The 27,740-nt window shown below is 34.1% G+C and overlaps 1 protein-coding gene across 3 annotated transcripts in view; it reads left to right on the top strand.

Moving 5' to 3' along the window:
• Positions 1-3,768: 3,768 nt before the first annotated feature.
• LOC148179878 (lachesin-like) overlaps positions 3,769-27,740 on the top strand; it is a 29,058-nt gene continuing 5,086 nt past the window's right edge. For all 3 annotated transcript variants that reach the window (XM_088030253.1, XM_088030252.1, XM_088030251.1), the window contains exon 1: positions 3,769-4,038. In XM_088030253.1, coding sequence (XP_087886379.1) covers positions 3,993-4,038 — 46 coding nt within the window. In that variant the 5' untranslated portion in view covers positions 3,769-3,992. The remainder of the gene's footprint in view (positions 4,039-27,740) is intronic.

Below are 27,740 nucleotides of genomic sequence, written 5' to 3'. Positions count from 1 at the left end.
ACTTCTTTTCAGTTTACATGAATTTGGTTCCCTCCAAGGATCACATTTCACCGTCAAGTGTAACAAGATAGATGATTAGATGATTCGGTTTTTATCCATTGATAGTGTCCATTACCAGCTCATTTTACTAATTTCCTAGTCGTACTTCTGACGTTACCTTTAAAAATATTCATGTAAACCATCTAAACTTGCTCCTTTTCGAAAACAATCATCAAAAACCATTATAAATACACAAATCGACCCATGAATTCTCCTGATTCATCGCGCCCACATCGCCTAATCCATAAAACAAAACATTAAGTAATATCTAGTAATACAATTATGCATATAGGCCTCTTCAGCCGTTACTATAATGAAATTTGTTGACTCATTCTTAGGATGAATTTCCTTTTGTCTATATGTAAATTCCACGATCAAAATTCACAAATACAACGCCTAGACTCGTACGTGTCTTCTAAAATCGTTTTCGGTTCTTTAACTTAAAATAAAATTCGTTATTCACCAATTGTATTTATTGCGGGTAGCCAACGAGATGAATAACTAATTACTGGTAGAGTGACGTGTTTTTTTTTCTAACGTGTAGAATGATATCATAAGTAATCAAAATTCGAGACTGGTGGTCGCCGCAACCACGAAATGAAAAGGAAATTGCTGGAGTTGTAAAAACTGGTTAAAATTCCCATTTTTTACGTTTCTCGACAGGTCTAACATTTCTTTTCTTTCTCCTTTTTAAAAACAACAATATACAGATGTCGTGATGTACAGAACACACAGGCTTTAGTCTACTTGCGCCTTTTCTGTGACGAAGCAGCTGGCCTGAAAGCCATTCCGAAAATATCAGTTCAATATTCAACTGTAGAAATTTACCTGAGCGTGAAACCTTTAAAATACCTCCTAAATTGCATTTCCGAATGCCGCAGTCATTGTTCTTTATTGGACACTAGTTTGGAGGTATATTTCTACAGGTGGTCAAGATGAAAAGACCCGTGCTGTACCAAGAAGTAGTGTCTAAAATTAATACGGAAAATTTAGCTCATCAGCTAAATCTGTTGAAACGATCATGATCACATTGTGTCGACAGTAAAGTTTAATGCACAGAGATTGTTAAGTAATAACTACTGACAGCTGTGTTATTATCAACACAGTAATTTAATAATTATGTCCTTTGTTACGGAAATTTGCATAATTTTCCAATCAATAACAGGCCTGTCATCATCACAGTTTCGACCCCGAAATTTAAAATAAGATGCGGCCACAAATACCTCCACTTTTATGTACCTAAATCCGACTGATATAAATCAAGAATCGCTTACAACGCAAGGTAATATTACTCTTTCTGTTGATCGTAAAAATCCAGCCGCGTCCTATTCTTTTAAAGAAAATAAACTGTTATGGCTATCTTGAGCCATTACGTTTAAACATTGTGGAGGAATTTCTTTATTTCGCAATGTCCATTACGTGAATCATATGCAGGTTTTATTTTGTGGTTGTTTCTTGAAATAGCGGGAGCTGCTTTGGAGTATTTATATTTATTACGTTACAGTGTTACATATTTATAGTTTTTATGATAACGCGATATATTGAAAGTTACGAGAGAATGGGAAGATCTGGTCCGAGTCATTTCATTTAATTTATTTCGGCTATTAAAACAGGAAATACTAAATGTAGATGCGCGTAAATAAACGATAAAATTATGATCTCTGATGGAATTTTTATTACAATATACAATTATATTTATTTATGACTCAGAATAGGAGGTTTTAGTTCTGCTCGAAAATAAGTTGCGTCTGAAGCTAGGCGTCTTTCATATTTTATTCTATAATTTTTTTTTATTTAAGTCTTATCCAGTTTGAAAGATTTTGAAGATGTTTCAGATTTAGTCGAATTTTACGTATTTAGAACATGAGAACTTAGTCATCCACTAATTGTGGGAATTCGTTTAATTTAGCTCTAACGGAAGTACTCCTAATATTTTAAGAGATGCAAAATACCTATTATAAAATTAATTAAAATCGTTTTTGTTATTATGGATTATTTGTTTGATTTCTAAATTTTCCGAACAAACTTTATTGGATTTAAAATTTTTATGACACTATAAAACTCGTCGTGAAAAATATGCAGATTTAGCGTCAAAAACGATGCTAAAACCCTAAAATTTGAAATAACGGCTGATCGAAACCCTTTTATTTCATGTTTATGAAGTCTGTGAATTTTTTTCGCGCCAAATAAACGAGCAACCACCCCAATAAAAGTGATGGCTCAATAAATCTAAAATTTCAGAATCAACCTTGTTCGTTCCATGAATAAAAATCATTTAATTTTGATTTTTCGGCTCTAGAACTTTCAAATTTAGCATAGTTTATAAGCCATCCAAAACTATTAATTTGTCAAAATTTTGTTGGTACAGTCTTAAAATGAACGAACTTTCAGGTCTCAACACACAATATCGAAAATTTTTTGCTCGTTCTAGAAATAAAAAATTCTAAAATCTGTCATTACTGTTCTAGAAACTTGAAATTTGGAACAGTTTATACGACATTGATAATAATAATTTCCTAAAATCTCATTAGGATAGTCCTAAAAGTAGTAAAGTTACAGCTCTTCAAAAAAAATGTTAAAATATTTTGTTCGATCTATGAATAAAAATTTCAAAATTTGTTTTTTTTTGTTCTAGAATTTTAAAATTTTGTAGTTTATGAGCCATTCAAAACTATTAATCTACCAAAATTTCATTGGTAAAGTCTTAAAATAAACAATATTTCGGGTCTTAACACACAATATCGAAAAGTTTTTTGATCGTTCTAAAAAAAAAATATCTAAAATCTGTATTTTGGCTCTAAAAATTTAAAATTTGGAACAATTTATAAGACAGTTGAAAGTAATAATTTCCCAAAATCTCATTGGGATAGTGCTAAAAGTAGCAAAGTTACAGCCAAAAATATCAAAAATTGCAAATTAATTAAAATTTTCGTTTTTGCTTTTATAAATTTAGAGAAAAAAACTTTATGGAATTAAAACAAAGTTTTATGCTGCTATAAATCTCTTAAAAAACATGTAGATTTGGTGTCAAAGTTGCTAAAACCCTCCATTTGGAATAACAACTCATCCAAACCCTATGCTCATCTTTTTACTACATTTTTATGAAGTCTGTAAATCTTTTACGCCCCAAATTCTGAAAAATCTCAATAAACCTGAAAATTTCAGAATCAACACCGATATTTGCGTTCCGTTGAACCCAGCAAACAAAAATTTCCAGGTAAGACCGTTTAAGAAGTAATTCGGTATATTTGTTTTTTCATTTATTGTTTGTTCGTTTTGAAACACGCATTTATATTTAAGTAACTATTTCGGTGCGGCTGTTTATTAATTTTCCTGCATTTAGCGCGTTTTTATGAGTGTCGGTGTATTAAAATTGGAGAAACAGACAAACAACCGTTTTCTAGTCCCAAGAACCTGCGAAAACTTACAGGACGTCGTGATTTTTGGCTATTTTTGCCGTTTGTTGAAAATCTTGCATCCATCATAAACCGATTACGAATTGCCGGGTATAGCACCTATAAATCCAAGTAGATCATTGTTAAATTTAGCCTGGCAGAAATTCGTGCCTTAGCGCACCCTACGTGTCCCGACTTTGCAATCACCAAGCAGTTGCATACAGAGTATGACTAATACCGAAGAAATTGAAGCCGATAACAAGTTTGCATTAATAAAAATGCAAAAAACGCAAAGCTCGCTCCTTTCTTGATGCAAAGTGGGAGAATTGTTTGGTGTTCGGCTTTGCCGAAGGTTTCCTCCGAGTCTCAACGCTAACATACGCGCAAGCGTATCTTTTAAAAATACATTCAGCTTTTGTCCCGCGAATGTTGTAGACTTCGAGCGAGTTTGTATGTGGTCGAGTGTTATGGAATGAAATAAAAAATAAAAACGGAAAATCGGACGGTGGCTTAAACCAAGGTTGTGTAATAGACTCGGTTTTCTAGTTGTGTGACAAAATGGAACTCAAATTTTCTGCATTTATTTTCATTTTTATATATGCCGGTAAGCACGTTTTTTTTGTTCTTTTTTGGTACAGGTTTGGGAAAATAACGCCGGGAGATCTTCAAGTGTTACGTTTTGATAATTAAAATAAGATAAGCTAGCTATAAATAGACGAAAATGAGCTTTCGACGGGTTTTAATCAAGCATAGATCCGTGATGAGGGCACAAAAATCTCAAGTTAATAACCGGTGGCGGAGATTAAAATATCCAAACACGGGTTTATTATGCCATCAAATGTTCAAGCGGATTTAGATTTAATTCCGAAAGCTCGGGAATTTAAAGGTGCCACTTTGTTTTATTTTGCGAGATTCAGTTCCGAAATTTGACATTTTTATTCAATAATAGTTCCTGGATTACATAAACGTACCGATTGAGAAAACCGCTTATTAACATCATGATAATTGTTATTTATGCTATGTGCCAATTAGTGAGTAATGTATTTATTTAGATTGCATTTGACCTTACATTTTCGTAACAGTTCGATTCGAAAGACTTGAAATTGGCAGTTTGTTGCAGGACTTTCTTCGCAGATATTAAAAAGGACTGAAATTTTGAATTAATAATTCCAATTTAGAGACATTCCTACAATTTCATGTTATTTTAAATTGTGCTCGTGTTTCTTGTACAAACTGCAGGGAATGGGCGAAAGTGTCAACATTTTAATTCGAATTTTTTTGATTTCCAGAAAAACTTTCAGCACCTGTTCATAATGGAGAAATATTGCCAAAATTGTGTAAAAATGTGCAAATGCCAATTGGGTCAAATCGATTTTGTAATTTGGCACAGTTTAGAAGCTAATCAAAAATATTTAATAAGCTCCTGAAATTTGTCAGCATTAGAGCTATCAAACTCTTAATTTTTTGCTCGTCCTATAAATAAAATTTGTAAAATCTGTCTTTTTTGCTCTAGAAATTTGTAACTTGGGATAATTGATAGGACAGTCAACAATAATAATTTCCAAAAATTTCGTTAATATAGTGTTAAAAGTAGCAAAGTTACAGCTTTTGAAAAAAAATGTCAAAAAATGTTGTTTGTTTGATGAAGAAAAATTTCTAAATTTTGTTTTTTTGTGCTTTAGAAATTTGCAATTTAGCACAGTTTATAAGACATTCAAAACTATTATTTTGCCAAAATTTCATTTAGCCTTCAAATGAACAAACTTTCAGGTTCTGACAAAAAAATATCAAAAATTGGTCTTTTCTGCTCTAGAAATTTGAAATTTGGAAGAATTTATCCGACAGTCGAAATTAATAACTTCTAAAAATCTCATTGGTATACTGCTAAAAATTGCAAAGTAACAGCACTTGAAAAAAATGTTTGTTCGTTCTATGAATAAAAAATTTCAATTTCAAAATTTTGTTTTTTTTGTTCAAGAATTTTCAAATTTAGCAAAGTTTATGAGCCATTGAAAATTACTAATCTGCCAAAATTTCATTGGTACAGTTTTCACATGAGCAAACTTTCAAGTTTTAACCCAAAAATATCGAAAATTTTTGCTCGTTCTAGAAATAAAAAATTCTAAAATCGGTCTTTTCTGCTCTAGAAATTTGAAATTTGGAACAATTTAACCGACAGTCAAGAGTAATAATTTCCCAAAATCTCAATAATATAGTGCTAAAACTAGCAAAGTTACAGCTCTTGAAAGGGTTGTCAAAATATTTTGTTCGTTCTATGAATAAAAATGACAAAAATTTGTCTTTACTACCCTAAAATTGTGTAATTTGTAAGCCATTCAAAACGACTAATCTCACGAAATTGCATTGCTATGGTTTTGCGATCTAGCAAATATTGGATCATCAACAGCTACCAATTTTCCCAAACTAAATAAAAAATTCTTAAATTTGTCTTTTCTGTCATCAAAACGTAAAAACTTTCCTTTATTTTAAGTTCCTCGACATGCTTCTCATCCTTGCAGTTTCTCAGGAACAACAATTAATCAAATGAACACGTTCTTCCGGAAAAGCGGGAAGTGTTAACCCACGCATACTAAAATCGCCAAAACAGCTCTTTCAAACCTTTAAAAAGTGCAAAAATCTGCGTTACGTGACATCATGCACAGTCTAGTAATAAATAAACACGGAATAACTTTATAGTCCAACGTGGGCGTCTTTCAGCTATTTTTATTTGAACTCTGTAATATAATTGTTCGGTAAACTTTTTCTTCCGGTGAAATGGTGATCCCAGTGGAACAAAACGATAAACACTAACCCTTTGCGCAAGCGAATGCAATAAAAGATGATTTTTCTAGGTTGTGTTTATGTTAGTTTTCACTTTTAGATTGCGTGAAGAAGAAAGATTGATGTCACTTTTGTGAGATTCGTTTATATTTACAAGCCGCATTCCCAGGCTTGGAATTTTCTAACTTTTTGCTAATCCACACTGTGAACTCTTAAAATGTTTATTTTTAATGGTTTAAAAGCTCGGTAGGACGAAGAGTTGATAACTTTGAGGTCTGCACGTTTTATTAGCCGCGTGTCTGCTAATGAAATTCCATTGATAATAAATCCTTCAATGTCTAATGGTTGATGTAATAGACCTGTTATCTGTAATGGTTATAATTTTTATCAAGAGTAGGAAGTTTGAATGAGCTTCTGTTGTGCGTGTACACCGACTTATCTGAAGAAATTTATTTTAACATCACCACAATGGGTGTTCGGTACAGTAAACAAAATTGTTTATTGGGTCAAAATCGAATTGATTATTGTAAATAAGTGGAGGTATGCGATTACCAGGCACTTTGGTTTGTTATTCTGTTTGTTTTTAAACGTTATGCCAATACAAACCGATAATGGCGAAATCGCTTTTTTATGGGACGAGTGCAGAGATTAATTGCTATTTGAGGCTGTTGTCGCTGAGCGAAATATTTTCCTAGACCGTTTTAAGGTTCCACAGTCCCATTTGTCAGCTCCTTGGGACAAAAGTACGAGGAATAAAATTAAAATAAATTGTGTAAATGTCCCGTCGTCGTTTTAGCCTCACAATGCAATGAGGGTTCATTAAAATGCATGCTGAAAGGGATTGGTTTTTAGACCACCGATTTTTTCGAGCACTCATTTACAGTTAAAGAAAGCCCTTCATCCCTTCAATGTCATTGTCGGCTAACAGTACTCAGATCGGTTCTAATCGCATTTTCATTGATCTGTCGAAAGTAGTAAATAAAATTAAAGAGCTGGAGCCCCTGCAGGTTGTCGCTCTATCCTAGTATTGACTTTCTGGGACGTTTCATTCGGCTACAATAGATTTTATTGATTGAGTCATATCCTTTTTCGTTATGCTTCCAGTGACACCATCGCAAGCTTGTCTCGTGCCCATCCCCTAAAGATTAATTGTTGTTTTGATCGAGCTTTCATTAATTTCATAGGCGATTTGCTGCTGAATATTTATAAAGGCAACGTTTTAATTGGGGAGCTTTTCGACATTCCTTGAAATTGAAATCATTCAAATAAATTACAATTTGGGGCCCCTATATGGTGGATGGTTTAATGAATTATGAGTGGCGTTGGGTGAAGAGTGGATATTTGTAGGGTTTTTGAATTAAAGCAGGAAAGTGACGTCATTTTGGGTGTGTTGAGGATATGGAGTTGTTGAAATCGATTGAAAGGTGGTTTTAACACTTACCTTGTGCCGGCATTTTATCATTTTTCCCTCGCGATAATTAAGGTCACTTTTCTTTCGTACATTCTTTGGAATTGAAGAACAAACAGACGCCCCAAGACCCAATCTACGACATGTGTTTTACCTGTTTATCGAAAGGTTTCAATATGATCAATACATTTTGTTATTGCAGTTGACCGTGAATATTACCAGCAATTCGGAGATGCGTTCAATGTGAGCTTACGTCAAGTCGTTATTATTATTGATTAGTTAGAAATTAAAAGCGTGAAAATCGTGTTCTAGTCATTTAATTTTCACCACGTATAGTGTTACAAGTCCTTAATAGAAACAAGTTTTTGAACTTGGCCTCAGGTTCTATTTTTCCGTGCCAAAAGTAAAATTAAACGTACGAATTATTTTGTAAAAAATATAGCCGCTCAAAATTTAATTGTGTTTAGCCTTGTTTGAACAGGGATAATTAATTTGTAAAACAAATATGGAAATAAGTGTAATGGAAGTGACGTCTGAGCTTGAAATGTTTACGTACAAGTGACATTATTAATAACATGTACTGGTCAATCTAGATCCAGATTTTTATACTGCTCCGGCTTGATAAATTGTCGGGATGTTTGTGTCATCGTAGAAAAGTGAAACTAGGTCGTTGTTTCAAAATACGGAACGAAATATAACTGATAAGGTACATTCAAGTTGTCCCTAAAGTTGTTGGACTCGTGTTTACTGTTTTTATGGTTTTTTAAACGGAATGCTATAAAAAGATTTTTATGCAAGGCTGTATTTTATGCAATATTGCATTTATGCATTATGCAGGCTATAAACGTTGAGCTAAACTGATTTTTTTAAAAAGTCAGGATATAGATTTTATTGCTCCACCTATATAATTTTTTTTTTGTTATGGAAATTTTTAATTTGGAACAATTTATAACTCACACAAAAGCAATAATATCCCAAAATTTTATTAAAATAGTGTTAAAAATTGCAAAGTTAGAACTCTTGGAAGAAAAATTTGAAAACATGTTGTTCGTCCTATTAATGAAAAGTTCAAAAATTTATTTTTTTTGCTCCAGAATTTAGCACATTTTAAAAGCCATTAAAAACTATTACTATGCCAAAATTTCATTGTTACAGTCTTAAAATGAAAACTTACAGGTCTTAACACAACAATATAAAAACTTTTTTGCTTGTAGAAATAAAAATTTCTAAAATCTATATTTTTGGCTCTGGAAAGGTGAAATTTGGAACAATTTGTACGATAGTCAAAAATATAATTTTTTAAAATCTTATTATTATAATGCTAAAATAGCCAAGTTTCAGCTCTTGAAAAAATTGTCAAAAATATTTTGTTCGTTCTATGAATAAAAATTTCAAAATGTTGTTTTTTCTACAAGGGTCAAAAAAAGGTGACATTTGCACACCATTTACAGTGCGTGAAGTAGACTAAGAACACTAGACTAAAAAAAACACAACGAAAAAACACTGTTAACAAAATAATGTCAAAGTTTATTCTCTTTTAAATTACAAAGGCCATAATTAAATTTATAACAATAATAAGCTCTGTACTTCCTGTAGATTTCAATGTACTCCGAATTTGAAACAGTAAAAGTTCTTTCGCAGTGATTTTTACTATCCGGAACATCAACAATCAAAACGGTCCCAACATCTTGAATGTCCATCAACAGTCATTTTCATCAGTTCTTTTCGACGACAAGCGCCACTTACTCCCAAAATTAAAGCTGTCTGAAATATTTCGAAATTTACTTACTAATATTAAATAAACTAGACGCAAAATACCTTCATTAATAAATATGTTTCGTCACTGGCTTCTTTAATAAATTTCGTGATATCTTCCTTGATGAAGATGCGAGACTTTTTTCCTCTGTATCCAACTGATTTACTTTTAAGATCCGGTACCAACTTCGAGAATTTTTTGACGTCAATGTTTTCTTTGACATTCAGAGTGGCTTTCAGCATGGAAAAAGTACTCCATAAAGTTGGTGGTTTTACCTTCCTGGACTTCTCTTCTAAATATGCTAACAATACGTTTTCTGTAACTTGCAATACGTTTTTCTTCGTGCACCATTCTGGAAATTGCATGTAGGCTTTCTCCTACATGGGTTTTGATTTACCAGGGAAAAGATTGGATATCGCAGCAGGAGCAACTGCTTCCACATCGTCGTCTTTGCTAGTAAAATCCATTGTTTGCACTCCAAAATTGGAAAACGCCAAAAAACGATTTTTTGTTTATGAAAACAACAAGTGCATTTCCCTAGATACGCGCGACGCTGGTAACCACTGGTAACTCTAATTTCTGTATTTTTTTTTACAGGAGTAGTTTTATTCGATTACTAGCGGTTGTAGAAAAAATATTGTTTGTATTTCGTGGCTCATTCGTGTTTTTATGGCGCTTTCGAATGCCTTTACGGTCTCGACCAAAATTAGCATTCTTAAGAGCCATTAAAAAACACTCATTTTGCGCACTTAATACAAAAATAACTATTTTGTGTTCTAAAATTTTCAGATTTAACGCAGTTTATAAGCCATTCAAAATTATTACTCTGTTAAAATGTCATTGGTATAGTCTTCAAATAAACAAACTTTCAGGTCTTGACACACAATATCAAGAATTTAAAATTCTAAAAGTTCAACTTCAAAGTTACAGCTCTTGAAAAAATTGTCAAAAATATTTTGTTTGTTCTATGAATAAAAATTTCAAAATATTTTTTTTTTGCTACAGAATTTTCAAATTTTACACAGTTCATAAGCCATTGAAAACGATTACTCTGCCAAAGTTTCATTGATACAGTCTTCAAATGAACAAGTCAGAAATTGATTTCTGTCCTTGGTTTCTCCAAAACAATGGAATTAAAAAGTCAAATAACATTAACTAATTAATCCGCCCAAACGTAGGCTTAAAACACGTTAATCTTGTTTTTTTGCATAGGCTCACATTTTTCACTCTCATTTTCATTCCTTATGAAATTTTTGTTTGTCACCATATTATAATACAGTCCTCTCGCCTTCAAACCCCAGAAGACGGTCCTTCACATTTGTTAAGTCTACAAAGAATGTTTGGAATATTTTAATCTTTTAATCAATCACGCGTATAAAGCTTTTGACAGTTGACACTTTTCTTCGCTTGGCGGTTGAAGTGGACCTCGAATAATCAGTCTACTGTTAAAGTCACCACTTTTCCTCCTTACATTCCAAGTCATCTTTCGAAGCTCCTGTGAATAAGATTTTTTTTGGAGATAATAGAACCGACGACCGTTTTATGACCACTTTTACTTTGAATTAATAATTTGTTTAACATGTTGGAATTAATTTACGGTACCTTTCTTAAACAGTGGCCTTGATAACAAGGCTGCATCACCAAGTTAAGCAGTCAAAAATGTGGGTAGAATTGTTTAACTAGTACAAACAGTGGACAAATAAAGTAATAAAAATTGAGCAACTGAGAAAACATTGTTAAGTGTGCAGATTTCGCTCCGCGAAATTATTATTATTTATGAGATGATGAGGCCCCTAATTTAATCAGAATTGCTGGGTGGTCTTTGTAACATTTTCCAACAACGTCTGCGAAATGAAAATTGTGTCCAGCACAACGTGGAATATGGAATGTGTTGGAGGCTGCAATGCGGCATTCAACCTCAAACTGCGAGAGGCCGATGTAATAATGTGGAGATACTGCACTGCATTCCAACATTTCTGGTTATTTCAACTCGCTTTTCCACCCGCAACAGTCAATTTGGACACAATAAACAAGAAGTTTGTATGCAGAAATTGCACGATCCATCATCATCATACCTGCATTTCACACTTCCGTGAATCCAATTCTTGAATACTAATTCCTTCATTTCACTGAGAGCGAAATACCACCTCATTGATTTATTTCCAATAAAATCAAACTGTTGTTACCACCTATCCGAATAAATTTCATCACGTGCGTCTTGTTAATTGTAAATCTCCCAACGTTTGCATGCGCTATACGCCACGTTCGCTTTTTCCTGTACAAAGCCACAATTTTATCTCCACTAAATTCAACATAATTTATGTGGGGGAGGCTCTAAATTGGCACAGAAAAATTCCCGGGGTTGAAAATGAATAACGTTCCATTAACTGATTTGCGTGTCCATTTTTTAAAAGAGCGCCGCCCACCCAATAAAATATTATTAGTATAATTAAAAACGAAATTTTATTGACCCTTCGTGGGTTATTAATGGTGAGAGGGCGCCCATAAAATCGTGATAAAGTGTCTTCAGAGAATCCGATTTTGCAACTTCGGTGGAAAACGATTACGAAATCACCTTGTGTCATCATCAGTGACAATGAAAAAATTAAACAAATAGTTACGTAAACTTCTTCAGACGCTCGATTCTACCTTCCTTCTAAATTATCTGATGATAGATCCGTTTCGTTATCTGTGTCAGTTGTAGCAACACCAAATAAACTGCAGTTGAAAATACATTGTGACGTCCAAAGAACTCCGCCGTCAGAGATATAAATAAATACCAGCATTTAAAAAAAAAGATAACATCTACCTTGGCGTCTACGAATATTATAAAAATGTCTTACTCCGCCCTAACACTGGTTTATAGAACTTGGGTGTGTCGGGAATTAACTTTATGTAAGCTGAGTAATAAGAGTATTGTGGATACTTTGTGTAGCTTGCAGATATTTACACAGTGAAGTGTACGGTGGAATAAAAACGTTTCTCAATGGACTTTGTCAAGTTAAAGTTGCAATTTGTAGTACAACTGTTGTAGTCACCGTTAGCTTACGTGTATAATGAAAAAAGTGATGAAGTCACTGTCAACCAAAGGTCAATCAGAGCAACAGATTTTTTGTGGCTGAACTTGTTAAAAAAAGACTCTTATAGAGCCCATGATCAAAGACTTCGCCCCGGCATCGGTATCAGTGCTTATTAATGAAGATCCAAACAGTAATTTTATGATTTGATTCAATTGGTAACCTCCCATTAGCCCGTAATCAGCCAAAATTAGCTGAGGGGTAATCACGCCCAAAAAGATTTGCCTCGGGATACCAAAAAGCCGCCCTAAATTAAGTGTCTAATTTAATTTCCTTACAAAAATGTAGAAAACTTGAATATGTAACTGCAAGGCTAATGACTAATGAGAGTGACACTAGTCAACGAAGTCCATTTCAGGTCCGGATTTAAAGATATTCTTGAAAAAATATTTTTTAGGGTCTTCTGATGTACAAAAGTTATTTTCTTCAGCTTGAAAATTTGCAAAGTTATGGAATTTCTTGACAGTGTTTTGGAAAGCTAATTTAATAAGCTTTCCAACCACTGATAAACTCATTGCTAGGGAAAGTACCAGGGGTTAGCACTTCTCAGAAATTGCATACACCTGAGTTACCCTGATTTCCTCGCTGATTGTCTTGTGATTTCGTTTAATTACCCCTGATTTCTTTGTTATTTCATCTAACTTCCCTTGATTTCTTCGTGATTTCGTTCAAGTTCCTCTAGTTTCTTTTGCGATTTCGTCTGACTTCCTCTGATTTCTTAGTAATATTCTCTGACTTTCTATTCATTGCCCCTGATGTCCTAATGATTTTACTTAATTTTTTAGTGATTTCTTATGGATGACATGATTAATACTTCTCAAACATAGAATACACCTGACTTCCCCTGATTTTCTTCCTGATTTCCTTGTGATTTCGTCTAACTTCCGCTGATTTCTTTGTGGTTTCGTCTAACTTCCCCTGATTTCTTTGTGATTTAGTCCAAGTTTCTCTGATTTTTTTATGATTTCGTCTTTCCCTGATTTCCTAGTAATATCCTCTGATTTCCTATTGATTGCCCTTGATCTCCTAATTTTCTAGGGTTTTTTTATTGATGACATGATTAATACTTTTCAAAAATGGCATCCACCTAACTTCCCCTGATTTTCTCGCTGATTTCGTCTTCCCCTAATTCCTTTGTTATTTCGTCTAATTTCCTCTGGTTTCTTTGTGGTTTCGTCTAACTTCCCCCGATTTTTTTGTGATTTTGTCCAAGTTCCTCTGATTTCTTTGTTATTTCGTCTGAATTCCCTTAATTTCGTAGTAAAATCCTCTCCGATTAATTGTCTCTGATTTCCTAATGATTTCAACTGATTTCCAAAAATGGCCTACACCGAAATTCCTCTGATTTTTTCGCTAATTTCCTTGTGATTTCGTGTAATTTCCCCTGATTTCTTGGTTATTTTGTCTAACTTTCTCTGATTTCTTTGTGGTTTCGTCTGACTTCCCCAGATTTTTTACTGATTTACTCTGATTTCCTATTGATTGCTCCTGATGTCCTAATGATTTCTTCTAATTTTCTAGTGATTTTGAATTGTTGATTTTGAAATCTTTGAAAGTCAACTTTTTTTTTTTCTAAAAATCGCTCCATATTCTTTTAACCTTTATAATGACGTATTACAATAAAAAATCAAAGTACCAATTTAGGAGTTCTATTGCCCAAAAATGCCAACGAGTTTTTAAAAGCCTTCTATAGTTCGTTGGGAAGCTTATTTAATTACCTTTTCAATGATATATTATACAGGGTGTCCCAGAACTGGCGCCCCAGAGAGCAAGGGAGGATGCCCACAGTAATACAGATGGTAAATTTCAAAACAAAAATTGACTAAGTTTAATAGTATTCGAGAACTGATAAAAAGTTAACAACCTATCCCAAAAGCTTATTCGAGAAGTGGAGTAAATGGCCATCCCAATTTCCTAGACAACGAGAGTCTAATGCTTAACTGACCAATGGATGATCCTATGTGTCCATAGTTACCAATTTTCAAATTCTGTTCAGCTTCGGGATTGGCTACAGTTTTTTTGTCTTATCTCGGTTATTTTTTGAGTTAAAAAATTATGGTTTTAAATTTTTGGTTCAGAATTGTTGCTTCCATAAGCTCTTTCTCTCTGGGCGCAAGTTCTGGGACACCCTGTAGAGTTTTATGATTTTGCAGGTTGTTAAGCAAAACTGAAAAAAGCAAAAGCTTGTTTTACAAATATCTCTGAGTCCTAACCTGATGAAGCAAAACGAGCTGCGGATTTAGAATTCTACTTTAGAAATAACTCTACATAGCTCCAATATAAATTTCGTCGTTGACTAGCATGACTAGAGATTTTAGAGACTTTAAGGAATTTAAGGCATTCAAAAGGTGAAAAGGTTCTATCGAACGCATCCCCGTGACCCCATCAAGACCATCTTAAATTCCATCCCATCTTTTCCACGCTTTTCCAAAAATAGCCGATAAAACCGAAACACCGGAAGCTTCCAGCCTCATTACCCAAACGACTCTTAACCAATTGGTCAATAACACTCATTTAAAGTGTGAAACTCTAAAAATCATTAGGTTTTTATTATTCATAATGGCAACGTGTGGGCTGAAGCTGTGGTTACGCTAACACGTGTAGTTTCCATTCATACTCAACACAATCATGGTTTTAATGGCAGTTATGAACGGTTCTTGCCCATCGTTTTTAGAGGATGACCGATAAAAAACGCAGGCCGTTCAACTTTATCCGCTTGTAGTAATAGTAAACATCAATCATTATTGATAAAGGTTACCATTGTTGGACTATTTTATGGTGTTTGACATGGTGGGCAGGTACGTACTTTTATGATGAATGTCAGCAAACGTGGAAGTTGAGTAGGTGAGTAGGCCGCATTGGTAATTAACACCTGTTGATTAAACTAAGAATGCGGTGAAGAAATGGTGATCGAAGTCCATTGCAGCGTTATCAAGACTCAGCTAATTTCGTAACTCCACATTTCTCAGTTCGATTAGTCAGGAACGCATCAGACGTCCGGACTCCACCAAAAATTCAACAGTTAAACGACTGCATACCTTTATAATTATTATTTCGACACACGTTGTGAGTTATGCAATTGCTTCTTGGCTGTGAAGGAAACGTTAAATATAGTTTTTTACTGCATCGCAGGTTTTCCCACAGTCACCAGGGATAAATTTAGATGTGCCCAACGAGCGCTTGAAATTTTAGCATTCCAAACAATGCTACTGTTCTGGAGGAAAAATCTAATTAAAAGGAGTTTTTTCGGTACTGAAATTTCTAGCATTTCGAGAGAGCTGATATTTTTAGAATCAATTAAATTTCAGGTGACCACAGCACTGCTAACAGCTGTCATTGAGTGGGGTCGAAATTATTAAATATCGGTCTGGCTCGATACAAAAAACTCTTCGAGTATCGCCGTTGCATTGATGATGACACCAGCTGATGTCATCGTTAGTCACAAAATGATTTACTTTTACTGTTTCCAGCGGAATTGTCACGTTTTCTTCTAAAGTTGGTAGTCATATAAAACTGAGCGATAAATAATCATTAAGGCTCCATATATGGCCGCTTTTATAATTCATATGTTGTCTTTCTATGGGACATTTAGTTTTATTTTACGTGCACTTTTACATATTTGATGATTCAGGCTTGAGCGGCGGGATAATTAATCGCTGTGACCACAATAATTAGACCTTTGTTATTCCACAACTTCCAATTACTGTTGATTACATCATTTTAAGATTAAAAAGACGATTAATGGCCAGTGTTATTGGTTCTCGAATTAACTGCGAATTATCCTTCAGTGATTAGATCAAAATTTCGGGAAAAACTTAGCATGTGTTAGGTGAGACGCCGGCAACATCTGGATTTTTGTCTAGTCTTTTTATTACAACCAAAATGGCTCCAGTTTTATGCTCCAAAAAAGTTTTAGATTACATTGTGTTGGTTGCTGGAAATGGTAATATCATGGGTCATTCAGGAACAACTGACGTGTCGTTTAACTGAAATGGGACGGTTGTGTTTTTTTTCGTGGTAATAAAAAAAATAATCTAATCCTGTGACCTAGTTGCCGCATCGGAGATGGAAATAAATTCTCTTCTTTACCTTTATCTGTTACTTATTTCAGCTTGCGCTAACGCAAATACAATGAGCACTGATACGAAAGAACAACACAAATCGCAGGCTTGCAACGAGTAAACTGGTTTGGAATAAAAGCTCGTTGTTCCTAAAAATAATCCAAAATGTTAAACTAAAATAAAGTTGAAACGATGTCGTCGAAAACATTTTCGACAGGTTATGAAATTTAATTGCACTTACTTAACCCAATGAAAAATGTCACAAACTTCGAAAACAGAAACGGTAAAATTGGCCCTCATCCAGCAATTTCTGTGTGATTTATCTAAATCTTTAACTTTTCTAAACGTCGTTTTTTCTGCAGAGGATTTTTGTAAACGCCAAATTTGAAATGCGGCTCCGTGATTGGTTGTTTAGCTAAATCGCTAGAAAACAGAAGAAATCTTCACGAAATCAACAAAATTCGTAGAGAAATCCGCTTATTTTATTATTTATTATTATAAATTATAAAAAATAAATTATCTTTTTCGTCATGATACTTATTTTGCGATTACTAAAAAAAAAACTTGACACTTGACTTCACTTGAAACATCTTTAAAGCCTAATAAACTAATAACACATACATTAAGGGGATGTCGAACAAAATTGATTCAACACACCATTTCATGTCAAAATTGACAAATGTCAAATTCTGACGCGACAGTGATGCCAACCTTGTCATTCTAAAAATTCCAAAGTTAATTCATCAATTTTCCAAATTTAAGTAAACAAAAAACTGTCAAAGTGGACATTTGCAACCTAAACCTACTGTACAGTCGGAAGTCTCTTCCTTTGACACTTATTTCTTTATTTAAGGTTGGAATCTTGATGAATTATCTTTGGTAATAAGGTTGGCATTATTTTCCCCCCAGAATTTGACATGTTCCAACTAAAGTAAAATTTTTCTCAGGTGCGACTCCTGTTTAAAAACGGTAAGAAACCAATTGAATTTCGACACATTTCATTGTCACAACTCTCACGATCGTCTTTTGTACCCCAAACAATATTGGTAACAGGGACGAATTACACGATGAAAATTTAAAAATTGTGACCTTGGGCGGACATGTACAACCTAAACAACTGTTGCAGTAAACAGAAAGTTATGAATTTCGAAGAAAATTGAGAATGAAACTCTCCAAGTTTGTCTGTTTCCATCGAGTTTTCATGGCCACGTGCAGAATTGAGCCCGAAGTGAAAAAAAAGCGTAAACATTTGTTATGCAGAAGTACGTAACACCACATTAAGTCGTTAGATTTTGTAACAACGCCGCTTTGTCTATTCTTATTAAAATTCTTCCAAGTTCGTTGGCTCTATCAATGCGATTTTATAAATGAAGTGAATATAAATAAATCCGTAAAGAACACCTGTACGATGAATTATGTATGATCTTCTTCATGTCTTTTGCATTGCGTTATATCATTATAACACTAGAAAATTGATATCGCATTTCGAAGCCCCCTAAACTTGGTCATCATCCACGCTTATTACTTATTACTGCATGCATACAATAGATGTTGTGAGCCAAATAAGACCTTTGACCAATCAAAGCCGTGATATTAAACGCAATCAAACTTGTTAATGAGACGACAATAATTTCATTCATGGACAGTTGGGAAGATACTTGTGATAAGTTCATGAACTCACACATTTCAGCACAATTCGTTCTTCCTGTTTGAAAACTGTGCTAGGAAGAAGATATTGCATAGGCGCTGTATAAATATTTGTGGACTTTAATGCAGCAGCGCTGTTTCTGAATTGAAGTATTCATAGGAAAATGAGGAAGAAAATGTTTATATGGGTTTCTTCCGTAAGATTCTTGATAACCCTCGTTTGTCGTGTTACAACATCGCTGTTAATATTTGCTGGAGTGTTAATTTTGGATTATCAGTTTTTGGAGTACAAAGCGGAACTGAGATTTATTTTGTTGTCTAAACAGAGTGGATAATGTTGATTTCTGCAGACAGACTATATTAATAGAAATAGTGTGATTCCGAGGTTCATTCAACCTAGAATTTCAGGGTAAAACAAATGGTTAGCTAATCCCATCACAGAAAGAACTATCTGTATTTAATAATGTTGTTGACTATCCTAGACAGTCTCTCTGTAAATATTTGCTCTTCTGTGTAAATTTTAATATCAACTACCATCACACATCAAGTGCTGTAAATTATCCAAAAGTGAAGAAACCCACTAATACCCGTGAAAAGCAAAGTAAAACGTTTTCATCGAGTTAATTACATGTATACAACGTCATTATATTACAGGATCAATTGTGTAATGTTTATACAGTTGTTTGCTTCGCATCGCACGGTTTCTTAATCTTTTATAAAAAACTCCAAAAATTCCATTAGCTTGATGGTTCGGCCCCGTAAAATTTGTTAACGCATCATCCATATGTGTAGGCGTCCCAAAACAAATAAATCATCTCCGAGAGTTCTAAGGGTTGAATATTCGACACCCTTAAAAGTTCCGCCTAGAGACGCAGGGGTTGACGACCGCACATAAAAGATAACTTGTAGATATTGTGCTTGAGTTTGGGAGATAACAACTTCTCAAAATTATCGTGGAAATGGGCTCTCTCACGGTAATTTCACTCGGAAAATTTCCCCATCCGCCATTTTTTGCCCGCCACTAAGCCCCCTATCATCGAAAGCTCTGCATAAGCTCCAGCTTTGATTGCCAACTTCTGTAGACAGACAAATGAACTTTACGTCGTCGGGTTATTCTGTTGTCAAAGCCGCTTTTAGGGGGTGGAAGTCGTGTTTTACTGATCACAGATAGCGAACTATTGACGCAACCCTAAGGGATCATGTTGACTCGAATGTAAATGCAGATTATCTATTAGGTAATTGAATAATTTAATGCATGGCGAAAGGGGTGTGCACTTGAATTTTTCAAACTCTTAGTGACAATATAATTATTTCGGAAGGACAATATGTGGCGGTTTTTCGAGTAAACCCTCAGCAGACGCTTCCGGCGAATAAGCTATAAATAATTACAAGAGTTGAGAGGGCGGATCAGTTCGCTCTCATTTTAACTCTTGTAATTTGTTATGGAACGCTAATAAAACCAAAACCGCGTTCAAATTCGAGCCCCCTTCCCCCATCAAGATCAAGAATGTAATTTCCTTCCGGTGTAATAAAATTTTATGCTATTTTTCCGGACAAATTGACCGACCATGTGTACCTACATTTGACACAAATAAAATGAACTGCATCAGTGTGATGCAACGGATGCACCAGGCCTCAGGTGTCCTCTGACTTCTGATAAGATGACTAATTAACATTTAAGAGGCGTGTGCATAACTGTTGTTACCTAATTCGGTGCTCACATTCAGGAAATTTAACTACTGCAGTCGAGCGTGGATTTCACGGCATTTGTTTGTAGTTACCTTTGTGGGGACAGTTAATTTGGCAACCCTCTGTTCTACCCGACAAATTTATTGTAACTGTCGAAGCAGCTGATTCTGACCAATAGCTTTGACTGCAGATGTCACGAAATGGCCAAGATGAATAGAACTTTTGTATACGAACTAATTAAAGATAAAATTTAAGCAAAGGATCAAGTTTGATTTATTTCCGTGTGCTACATGGAACAGATGTGCGGATTTTGCCCGAAGTTTGGAGAAAGTGTTATCGTACATTAGCTGATTGATTTTTTTGCTGCTCATTCATAAATATTGTCCAAAACACGTTCATTTATGAGTCGTTAGAAACAGTATGTCATCACGACATTAATGTTGGGAATTGTTTATATCAGATGTTGGAGGAATTTCGTGTTTCTCGTAGTTTACTGCCGTTTCAGTAGAAATTCCATTATTAAATTATTACGTTCCGTTTAAGCTTCTTTTCCTTTTGAGCTCTTACTTATTGGCTACGATGTTATTTATTATTTATTTTCTCATTTGGAGTCTGTAAGGTTCTTTGTGAATATGTAAAATTTTTGCCATTTAAAGATTAGTCTAATGAAACACAAGTGGGCACAATTGTGGTAATTTTTGTGCTAAATTTGGGGGGGTTACTAATTTTGCATTGTTGATTGAGTGGATAAAATCGCATAGTGCTACAGTAACAAGGGCAGATTTTAGAAATTTTTATTATGAGATGGAGCCAAGATTTTTATTTTTTTTGAATTAAAATTTGTTATTTTGGTAATTTTAGTGCTACAGTAATTAAATTTGGGATAGTAACTAATTTTGCATCGTTGATTAAGTGGATAAAACCGCATATTGCTAGAGCAAGAAGGGCAGATTTTAGAAATTTTTATTATGAGATGGAGCTAAAAATTTCAAATTTTTGAATTATAATTTGTAACTTTGGCAATTTTAATGCTGCAATTAAATTTGGGGGAGTTATTAATTTTGCATCGTTTATTAAGTTGACAAAATCGCATAGTGCTACATCAAAAGAGACCGATTTTAGAATTTTTTATTATGAGATCGAACCAAGACTCAATTTTTTTAATTAAAATTTTGTAACTTTGGAAATTTTTTGCTACAGCAATAACATTTGGGAAAATTACTAATTTTGCATCGTTTATTAAGTGAACAAAATCGCAAAGTGCTAGAGCAAAAGAGGCAGATTTTAGAAAATTTTACTATGAGATAAAGCCAAGATTTTCATCTTTTTTAAATTAAAATTTGTAACGTTGGCTATTTTAGTGCTACAGCAATGACATTTGGGAAAATTACTAATTTTACGTCATTTATTAAGTGGACAAAATTGCATAGAGCTAGAACCAAAGAGACAGATTTTAGAAATTTTTATTTTGAGATGGAGCCAAGATTTTCAATTTTTTTTAATTAAAATTTGTAACTTTAGTAATTTTAAAGCTACAGCTATTACATTTTGGGGAGTTACTAATTTTGCATAGTTTATTAAGTGAACGAAATCCGCATAGTGCTAGAATTAAAGAGACAGATTTTAGAAATTTTTATTATGAGCAAATCCAAGACTTTGAATTTTTTAATTTAAAATTTGTAACTTTGGCAATTTTGGTGCTACAGAAGTAGTAGTAATATTTCATGCCAAGGTATTATAGACAAAATGGTATCTACGAGGTCAAATTAAATAAGTAGGACTCAATGAACTAAACCAGAATAATTAATGGACTAGACAAAGTTGGACTAGGTGGATATGACAGACTAAAAGTAAGACTAGGCAAACATTTTGAGTAATTTTGACTAAATAGAGTCCATCGAAAGCTGCGAATGTTCTCAAGTATTCGAATTTTCTAAATATTTAGAATACTCAAAAAGACTTTTCTGTTTTCATTGTGTCAAGTTCATCGTTTGATTTTTTTTTGACAAACTTTCTTTTGAGATTTCTCTTCAGATTTGTCTCGGATTCTGTTCAGACTCCAGAGTCTGAACTCCTGGCTTTAAGCCAGCCACACCTGAAGAGAATATTCCGCAATTGTCTTGGCATAGTTCCACTTTGTGGCAAAAGTTTGTTGTCTTTTGACGATTTATTATTCTCAGTTTTACAACTCCAAAATTCAAGTAGAACTACGAAGTTCATTACCCATCTGATTACGATTTTTCATTTTTCATTTGTCAGTTTTTCCGACGTGAAACATAACACGAAACGTTACGAAACTAATGCCTTCTGTCCTCGGGAGTGATAAATTAGGGATTACCAAAATTTGATAGATTTAAATGTTAATCGTTGGGGTTTGTTTTATTAAATTTTTGTACGATAAGCAGATAGGTATTCTGGGGACGAGATCTCCCAGGGCTGAGTTGTCTGGCGCCGAGTTGTCGCGCACCCTGGAAGACACAAGAGGACATAAAGCAGCAGTTTTTCCTCAAAAAATGTAAAATGAGGCAGAAATTGATTCCTTATTGACTAATAATCGTTTATCAATAATCGTGAACAATTAGGAAAAAAGTCCGAAAAAAATTAAGCCGATCTTTATCTCGTAATTTATTCAATCACAGGCAAAACAGCGATTACAAATTTGTGGAGGAAACGTGGCCTGGACACGAACATTTATACAGTTCGTCTTGGTGTAAAATAAAGAAAAGTCTGCGTAGTTTCCAGTTGGCATTATGAAACCCTCGTAAACAGAATTGCAAATTAAAGCACGTTTAATGTTTGTCTGAAGCATTGACACACCACTTCTAATTACTGAGTAATGAAGCGGCCGAACATCTGTAAAAAGGTAAAAAAGACTCGCTAAGTGCTACACTTAAATTAATCGTTAAAACCACCCAAACGTGTATTGTCAATGTCAACTTCTCAAAAAGCGGATCAGCGCAGGTTTCAAAAAATGAATGCAAGCAGATTTCAGGAAGACGCATCATTGAGTTGTTTTAACAGCCGATGGATGTTTTATTTCTATACCGAAGATATAAATAATTTCTGCGTCCACTGAAAGCAAACATCGTACAACAAATTTTAAAGTTGCGCTCGCTTTGCTCCACCTTCCCTTGGGTGCGATAATAATAAATATTTAGCGCGTTTCCCATTTAGCCATAAGAGCTTCAATCGATGGGTATTTAGGTCATGTTAGTATTGCGCAAAAGAACTTAATTAGGAAGTGGTGGATGAAACGGAATAGTCAATGTTACTATTCTTTTGCGATCTTGATAAAACGTGTCATCGCAGTTAGCAAACATGACGCAAAAGAAGGGTGGCGATCGATACTAACGAAGGTATTTTTCTCCACAAAGACCGTAAAGTTTCACTAAAGTGTCTTGTTACACAAAAAATAAAATATCGTGGGATACGATTTCTTCACAATAAAGATCTCCGACTGTAAAAAATGTGGACGAAGGGGAGCCCTTGAAGCGAAGATATGTGTGTATTGATTATGGACGATAAATTTGGGGTACTCTACCCTTGAGCTGTCCAGATAATTATAGCCTTTGATCTCCTGATACAGCTTAAGAGCTTTATTGATTAGCAGCTATGAAAATCATTTTTCTACCCCGCCCTGGAGAGATTTTAAAGAGTTGATTACATTGGAAGGTTCTATTTTACCAATTAAGGTCGCTCTTGAGATGTGGGTGTGAAGAAAATGGGAGTTGGAGATTTATATCAATTAGCTTTTTATTCAAAGTGTACAGGCAAATATTCCAACTGGTTTGTATCATCATTGTGTCGTAACTCCACTGTGGAACTGGACAATTGTCTGAACAAATGTTGATCCACATATTACTTTATTTGGGGCCAACAATACAGTCATTATGAATGAAGGCGGTGCAGTTATAATTCCTCGTCGGCGACGGTTACATATTCAGTTTATTTATTTTCATTTTCGACAGATCAAAATATACTTGCGCTTTTGGGACTCAATTTGTAAGCCTAATATTGCCGGAGAATGAGAGCGAAATATGACAGGAACCTTGCATGTGCTCACCATATTCCATAACCCATATTCTAAATATAAGTTTTATAATAGTTCAGTCAGAAGGCATTTTGTATAAATTAACATAAACATGACTAAACCATGAGGTTGTTGACCAACTGGCATCATTCCAAATTTTATCTTGACAGAATTAAATATAAGTAAATGAATTACGTTCGAGTTTTTCACTTGATCTTGGCGAAAAGGAGTGGCGTTGCATCTCGAAATTTATAGCACGGATTCGCCCCATTTTTCTTACCAGAGTAAATATTGTATCTTTTCATAAGTTGTTTTTGCAAATCTTAATGTTGGCGCGAAAGTAAACTTGGGGCAGGTTGCATTAAATTACATCGGAATCAACATTGTCTAATAATAAATCAGACGTTTTGCTTTTAGGAGAAGTAAATATTTAGTTGCCGCAGAACAAACAAACTTGTCATCTTTTCCTTATGTTGAAAGAATAAAGTTTTTGCAGGAAAATTTTGCAAGGATAATTTAGCAATTAAATTTCTAATTGCTCAGATTAAATATGTTCGCTAAATTAAGATTCAGCGCGAAAAATTCCACCGTTTAGCACAAACTTTACCGTTGATTGCACGCAAAAGTCCAACTTTTTGACCTCATTGTCAATTGCCTGATAATAACTTTTTCATATAAATAACTTGGATCCGTAAATATGACTAAATATAATTGACTCTTGAACCGACTGGTTGAAAAGTTAATGGATATGGCCATGAAAACAATAATTTTATAAATTAAACGGAAGCTGTTTCATTCAAGATTGTAGAATTTTAGTATCAACAAAGTTTTAATCGGTTGATAACGCTCCTTTTTATGACTTTTGGTAATTGAGTGGAAATAAACAGAGCTGGGAGAAACGGGCGAATTTTTGCTGTTATAAAAATGCAAAGTTAACTTCGGTCGTTTGTAAAAATTAAACTGTTGATGGAGTTCGTTTCAACTAAAGTTTAAGAGAAAACTCGAATCCGCAGTATGTTTTTCTTGCCCTTAACTTTTCTCTTATGGTTATTTGCTGCAGTTTTGTGAGTTTGAATTTCAAAAAACTCGTTGAAGTTGGAGATGTGCAATAGATTTTATAGATGTATTTACATTGGAAACGGAAATTGCAGTTTCAGTCTAAAAATTACCTCGAAGCCTTGGCTTTGGATTTTAGTTCACTCTTGCCAAGTAGTCTGACGAAAAATTACAAAAAAATGTCTTCACTGTTAATCAGTTTTGAGGACTGTAAAGCGAAATAAGCTTCCCAACGAACTATTGAAGTGGCCGGGAGAGTCAGTTCTTGTCAAGATATTTGAGAAAAACTGATGGAAATGGAAAATAAAAATTTCTAAATCCGTCCCTGTTGTTCAAAAAATTTAGTCTTTGGGATAGATAGTAAACAAGTCAAAACAAATCTCATCAAATTTCTTTGCTCTATCATCGAAACTACGAAAATTACTGGTCCAAATTGAAAATATTGGAAATGAAAATTTCTAAAATCCGCCTTTATTGTTCAAAAAAATTAATATTTTGTACAGATAGTCAACAAATTAGACATAGTAACCTCTCCAAATTTCATTGGCTTAGCATCGAAACTACTAACATTACAGGTCCGAATTGACAATATTGGAAATTTTTGGCCCGTCTTGAAAATAAAATTTTCTAAAATCCGTCTCTGTTGCTCAAAAAATTTGAAATTTGCTGCAAATGGTCAGTAGGTTAGAGGTAGTAACCTCTTCAAATTTCATTGATCTAGCATCGAAATTACTAAAATTACAGGTCTGAAAGAAAAATATTGGAAATTTTTGGCTAGTCTTGAAAATAAAATTTCTAAAATCCGTCTCGGTTGTTTACAATTTAGAGAACATCAATATACAATTTCAATTTAAACACCCACAAAATTGTAGTTTTTTAATAAACTTGCGATTCTAAATGATTTCACTGGTCAGAATGGAAGATCATAGACAAAAATTATGCAGAACGGACTTTTCCAAATTTTGTTGACTAGTATTTTTCCCCAAAGCATTTTTGGACGGAAATTTGACGCCTATTCACAAGACACGAAGAAATTCGCTACAAAACACTTAGAAATTAAAGCCTGAAACGAGGCGTGATATTAACTTATTATTACATTACAACACAAAAGTTTTCTTTTTGATGGCCGCCGTGGGCACGAAAAAATCACACAATGATTTAATTTTACTGTTATTAACTGTATTCTAAATCGAGTTCCAAAAATAAACCGATTTCAATTTCCCTTTTTTTTCTTTCGTTTCTGTACGTGTGTACGTTTTCGCTTAAAAACCTGCAGTGTGATCCACAAAGAAAATAACACTGGTGTTGTTGAACACATCCCAAGCATTAAACGAATAAAATAAATGATCTGAATGTTTGAAATTCTTTGCAGCAAAACAGAGGACGCATTGTTTCACTCTGGGAATTCACGATTTTTCATTTTTCTCTTGATGCAAGTTTAACTTGAGTGCTCTATTTCCGGATAAAATTAACGTGTGCACAATGGTTTTGAAAACAAGCACGCATAACTAAATGCATGTTTTATGGATAATTAAAAAATAGTGGACAAAATAAATTTAGGTCAAATTCAACCAGCTCTAATTATAGAACGTTCCACTGTCAGAAAGGAAACGTTTTTATTGAATACTGTGCTCTTGGTTGGGCTATAAAAACTTTACTAATTACTAGTTATGACTGCATCAACAAAAAGTTGTGACATTGCACATTTTTTTCAACAAAGAAGTGCAGCCAATAAAACAACACAGTTTCACTTTTAGCTCTAATAACTTAATTATTTCCGCCCCGTACCAATGGCTGCTTTGTGCAAACTTTCCGACAATACCACCACTTTATCAATAATCAAATGGCCCTAAATTCATTACGAAATCGATATCGCGATGTTAGTGGAACATAAAACAGAAGTTAGGGCGACTGCCGGTCGATTTCGCAACTTCTTCAGTTTTATGTTCCAATCTTTTTTTAACTTTAACACATGTTACACACTGACTGAGTCTAGACTTAAAAAAGTGTAGAACAGTTATATAACACATCCATCAGCAACGGACACCCATAATAGTGTTTAAAATAACGACTTTTCCGATAGATAAAGCGGCTATAAAGTTGGGGTTATTAGAAAGTAGTAATCATAATCAGTACTACCAGTCGGTCAATTGTATTAGTATGCTGGGACAATAGGCTTCATTCACGGGGGTAATTAAATTATTAAATTATTAAATCATTAGCCAATGTAACGTCTCGAAGTTTCGCCGTTTTGTTGAAATGGAGCTGTGGGACCAAGTGGTGGTAATGGTGCGATATTGCCCATTACTCGCCTCCAATTGATTTTTAACTGGCACAGTCTTGTTCGTTGAAAAATCCCCCAACAATTTATAACGTTTTCTTTAATTATATTAATGAACCTCAACTTCCTTAATTGCCACCAGATTGCCTATGTTGCGGCTATTTGCACAAGGGAGTGTTTTAATTAACATTCTGTTTGTTTTCAATCTTCATCCAGAAGCCGATTCTACATCATCAGGAAATGTAATATTCGAGCTTTTGTTTAGTTAATGAACCAGAAACCACCCTCGTTACCAAAAAAATCGTACTAACAACAATAATGATAAAGGTTACCACAATATTCTTATAAATGTCGCTTTTTGACATTCTCGGACGAAATGGGGTGATTCCACATTCCCTCGTCTCCCAGTTGACCCAGTTTGCGGATTTGTCTCAGACATTATTATTAATTTGGGCGAACATCAAAACATTTTACATTCTTTTAAAAGCTTTGTTCGTTATAACTGGGCGTGGAATCGCTT

Source organism: Gnatocerus cornutus, chromosome 2 (assembly GCF_029298725.1).
Source record: "Gnatocerus cornutus isolate USDA-ARS CGAHR chromosome 2, icGnaCorn1.1, whole genome shotgun sequence".
In the NCBI taxonomy this organism is placed as follows: Eukaryota; Metazoa; Arthropoda; class Insecta; order Coleoptera; family Tenebrionidae; genus Gnatocerus; species Gnatocerus cornutus.
Note: the sequence above shows the minus strand (reverse complement) of the source record. Positions and strands in the feature narration are given on the sequence as shown.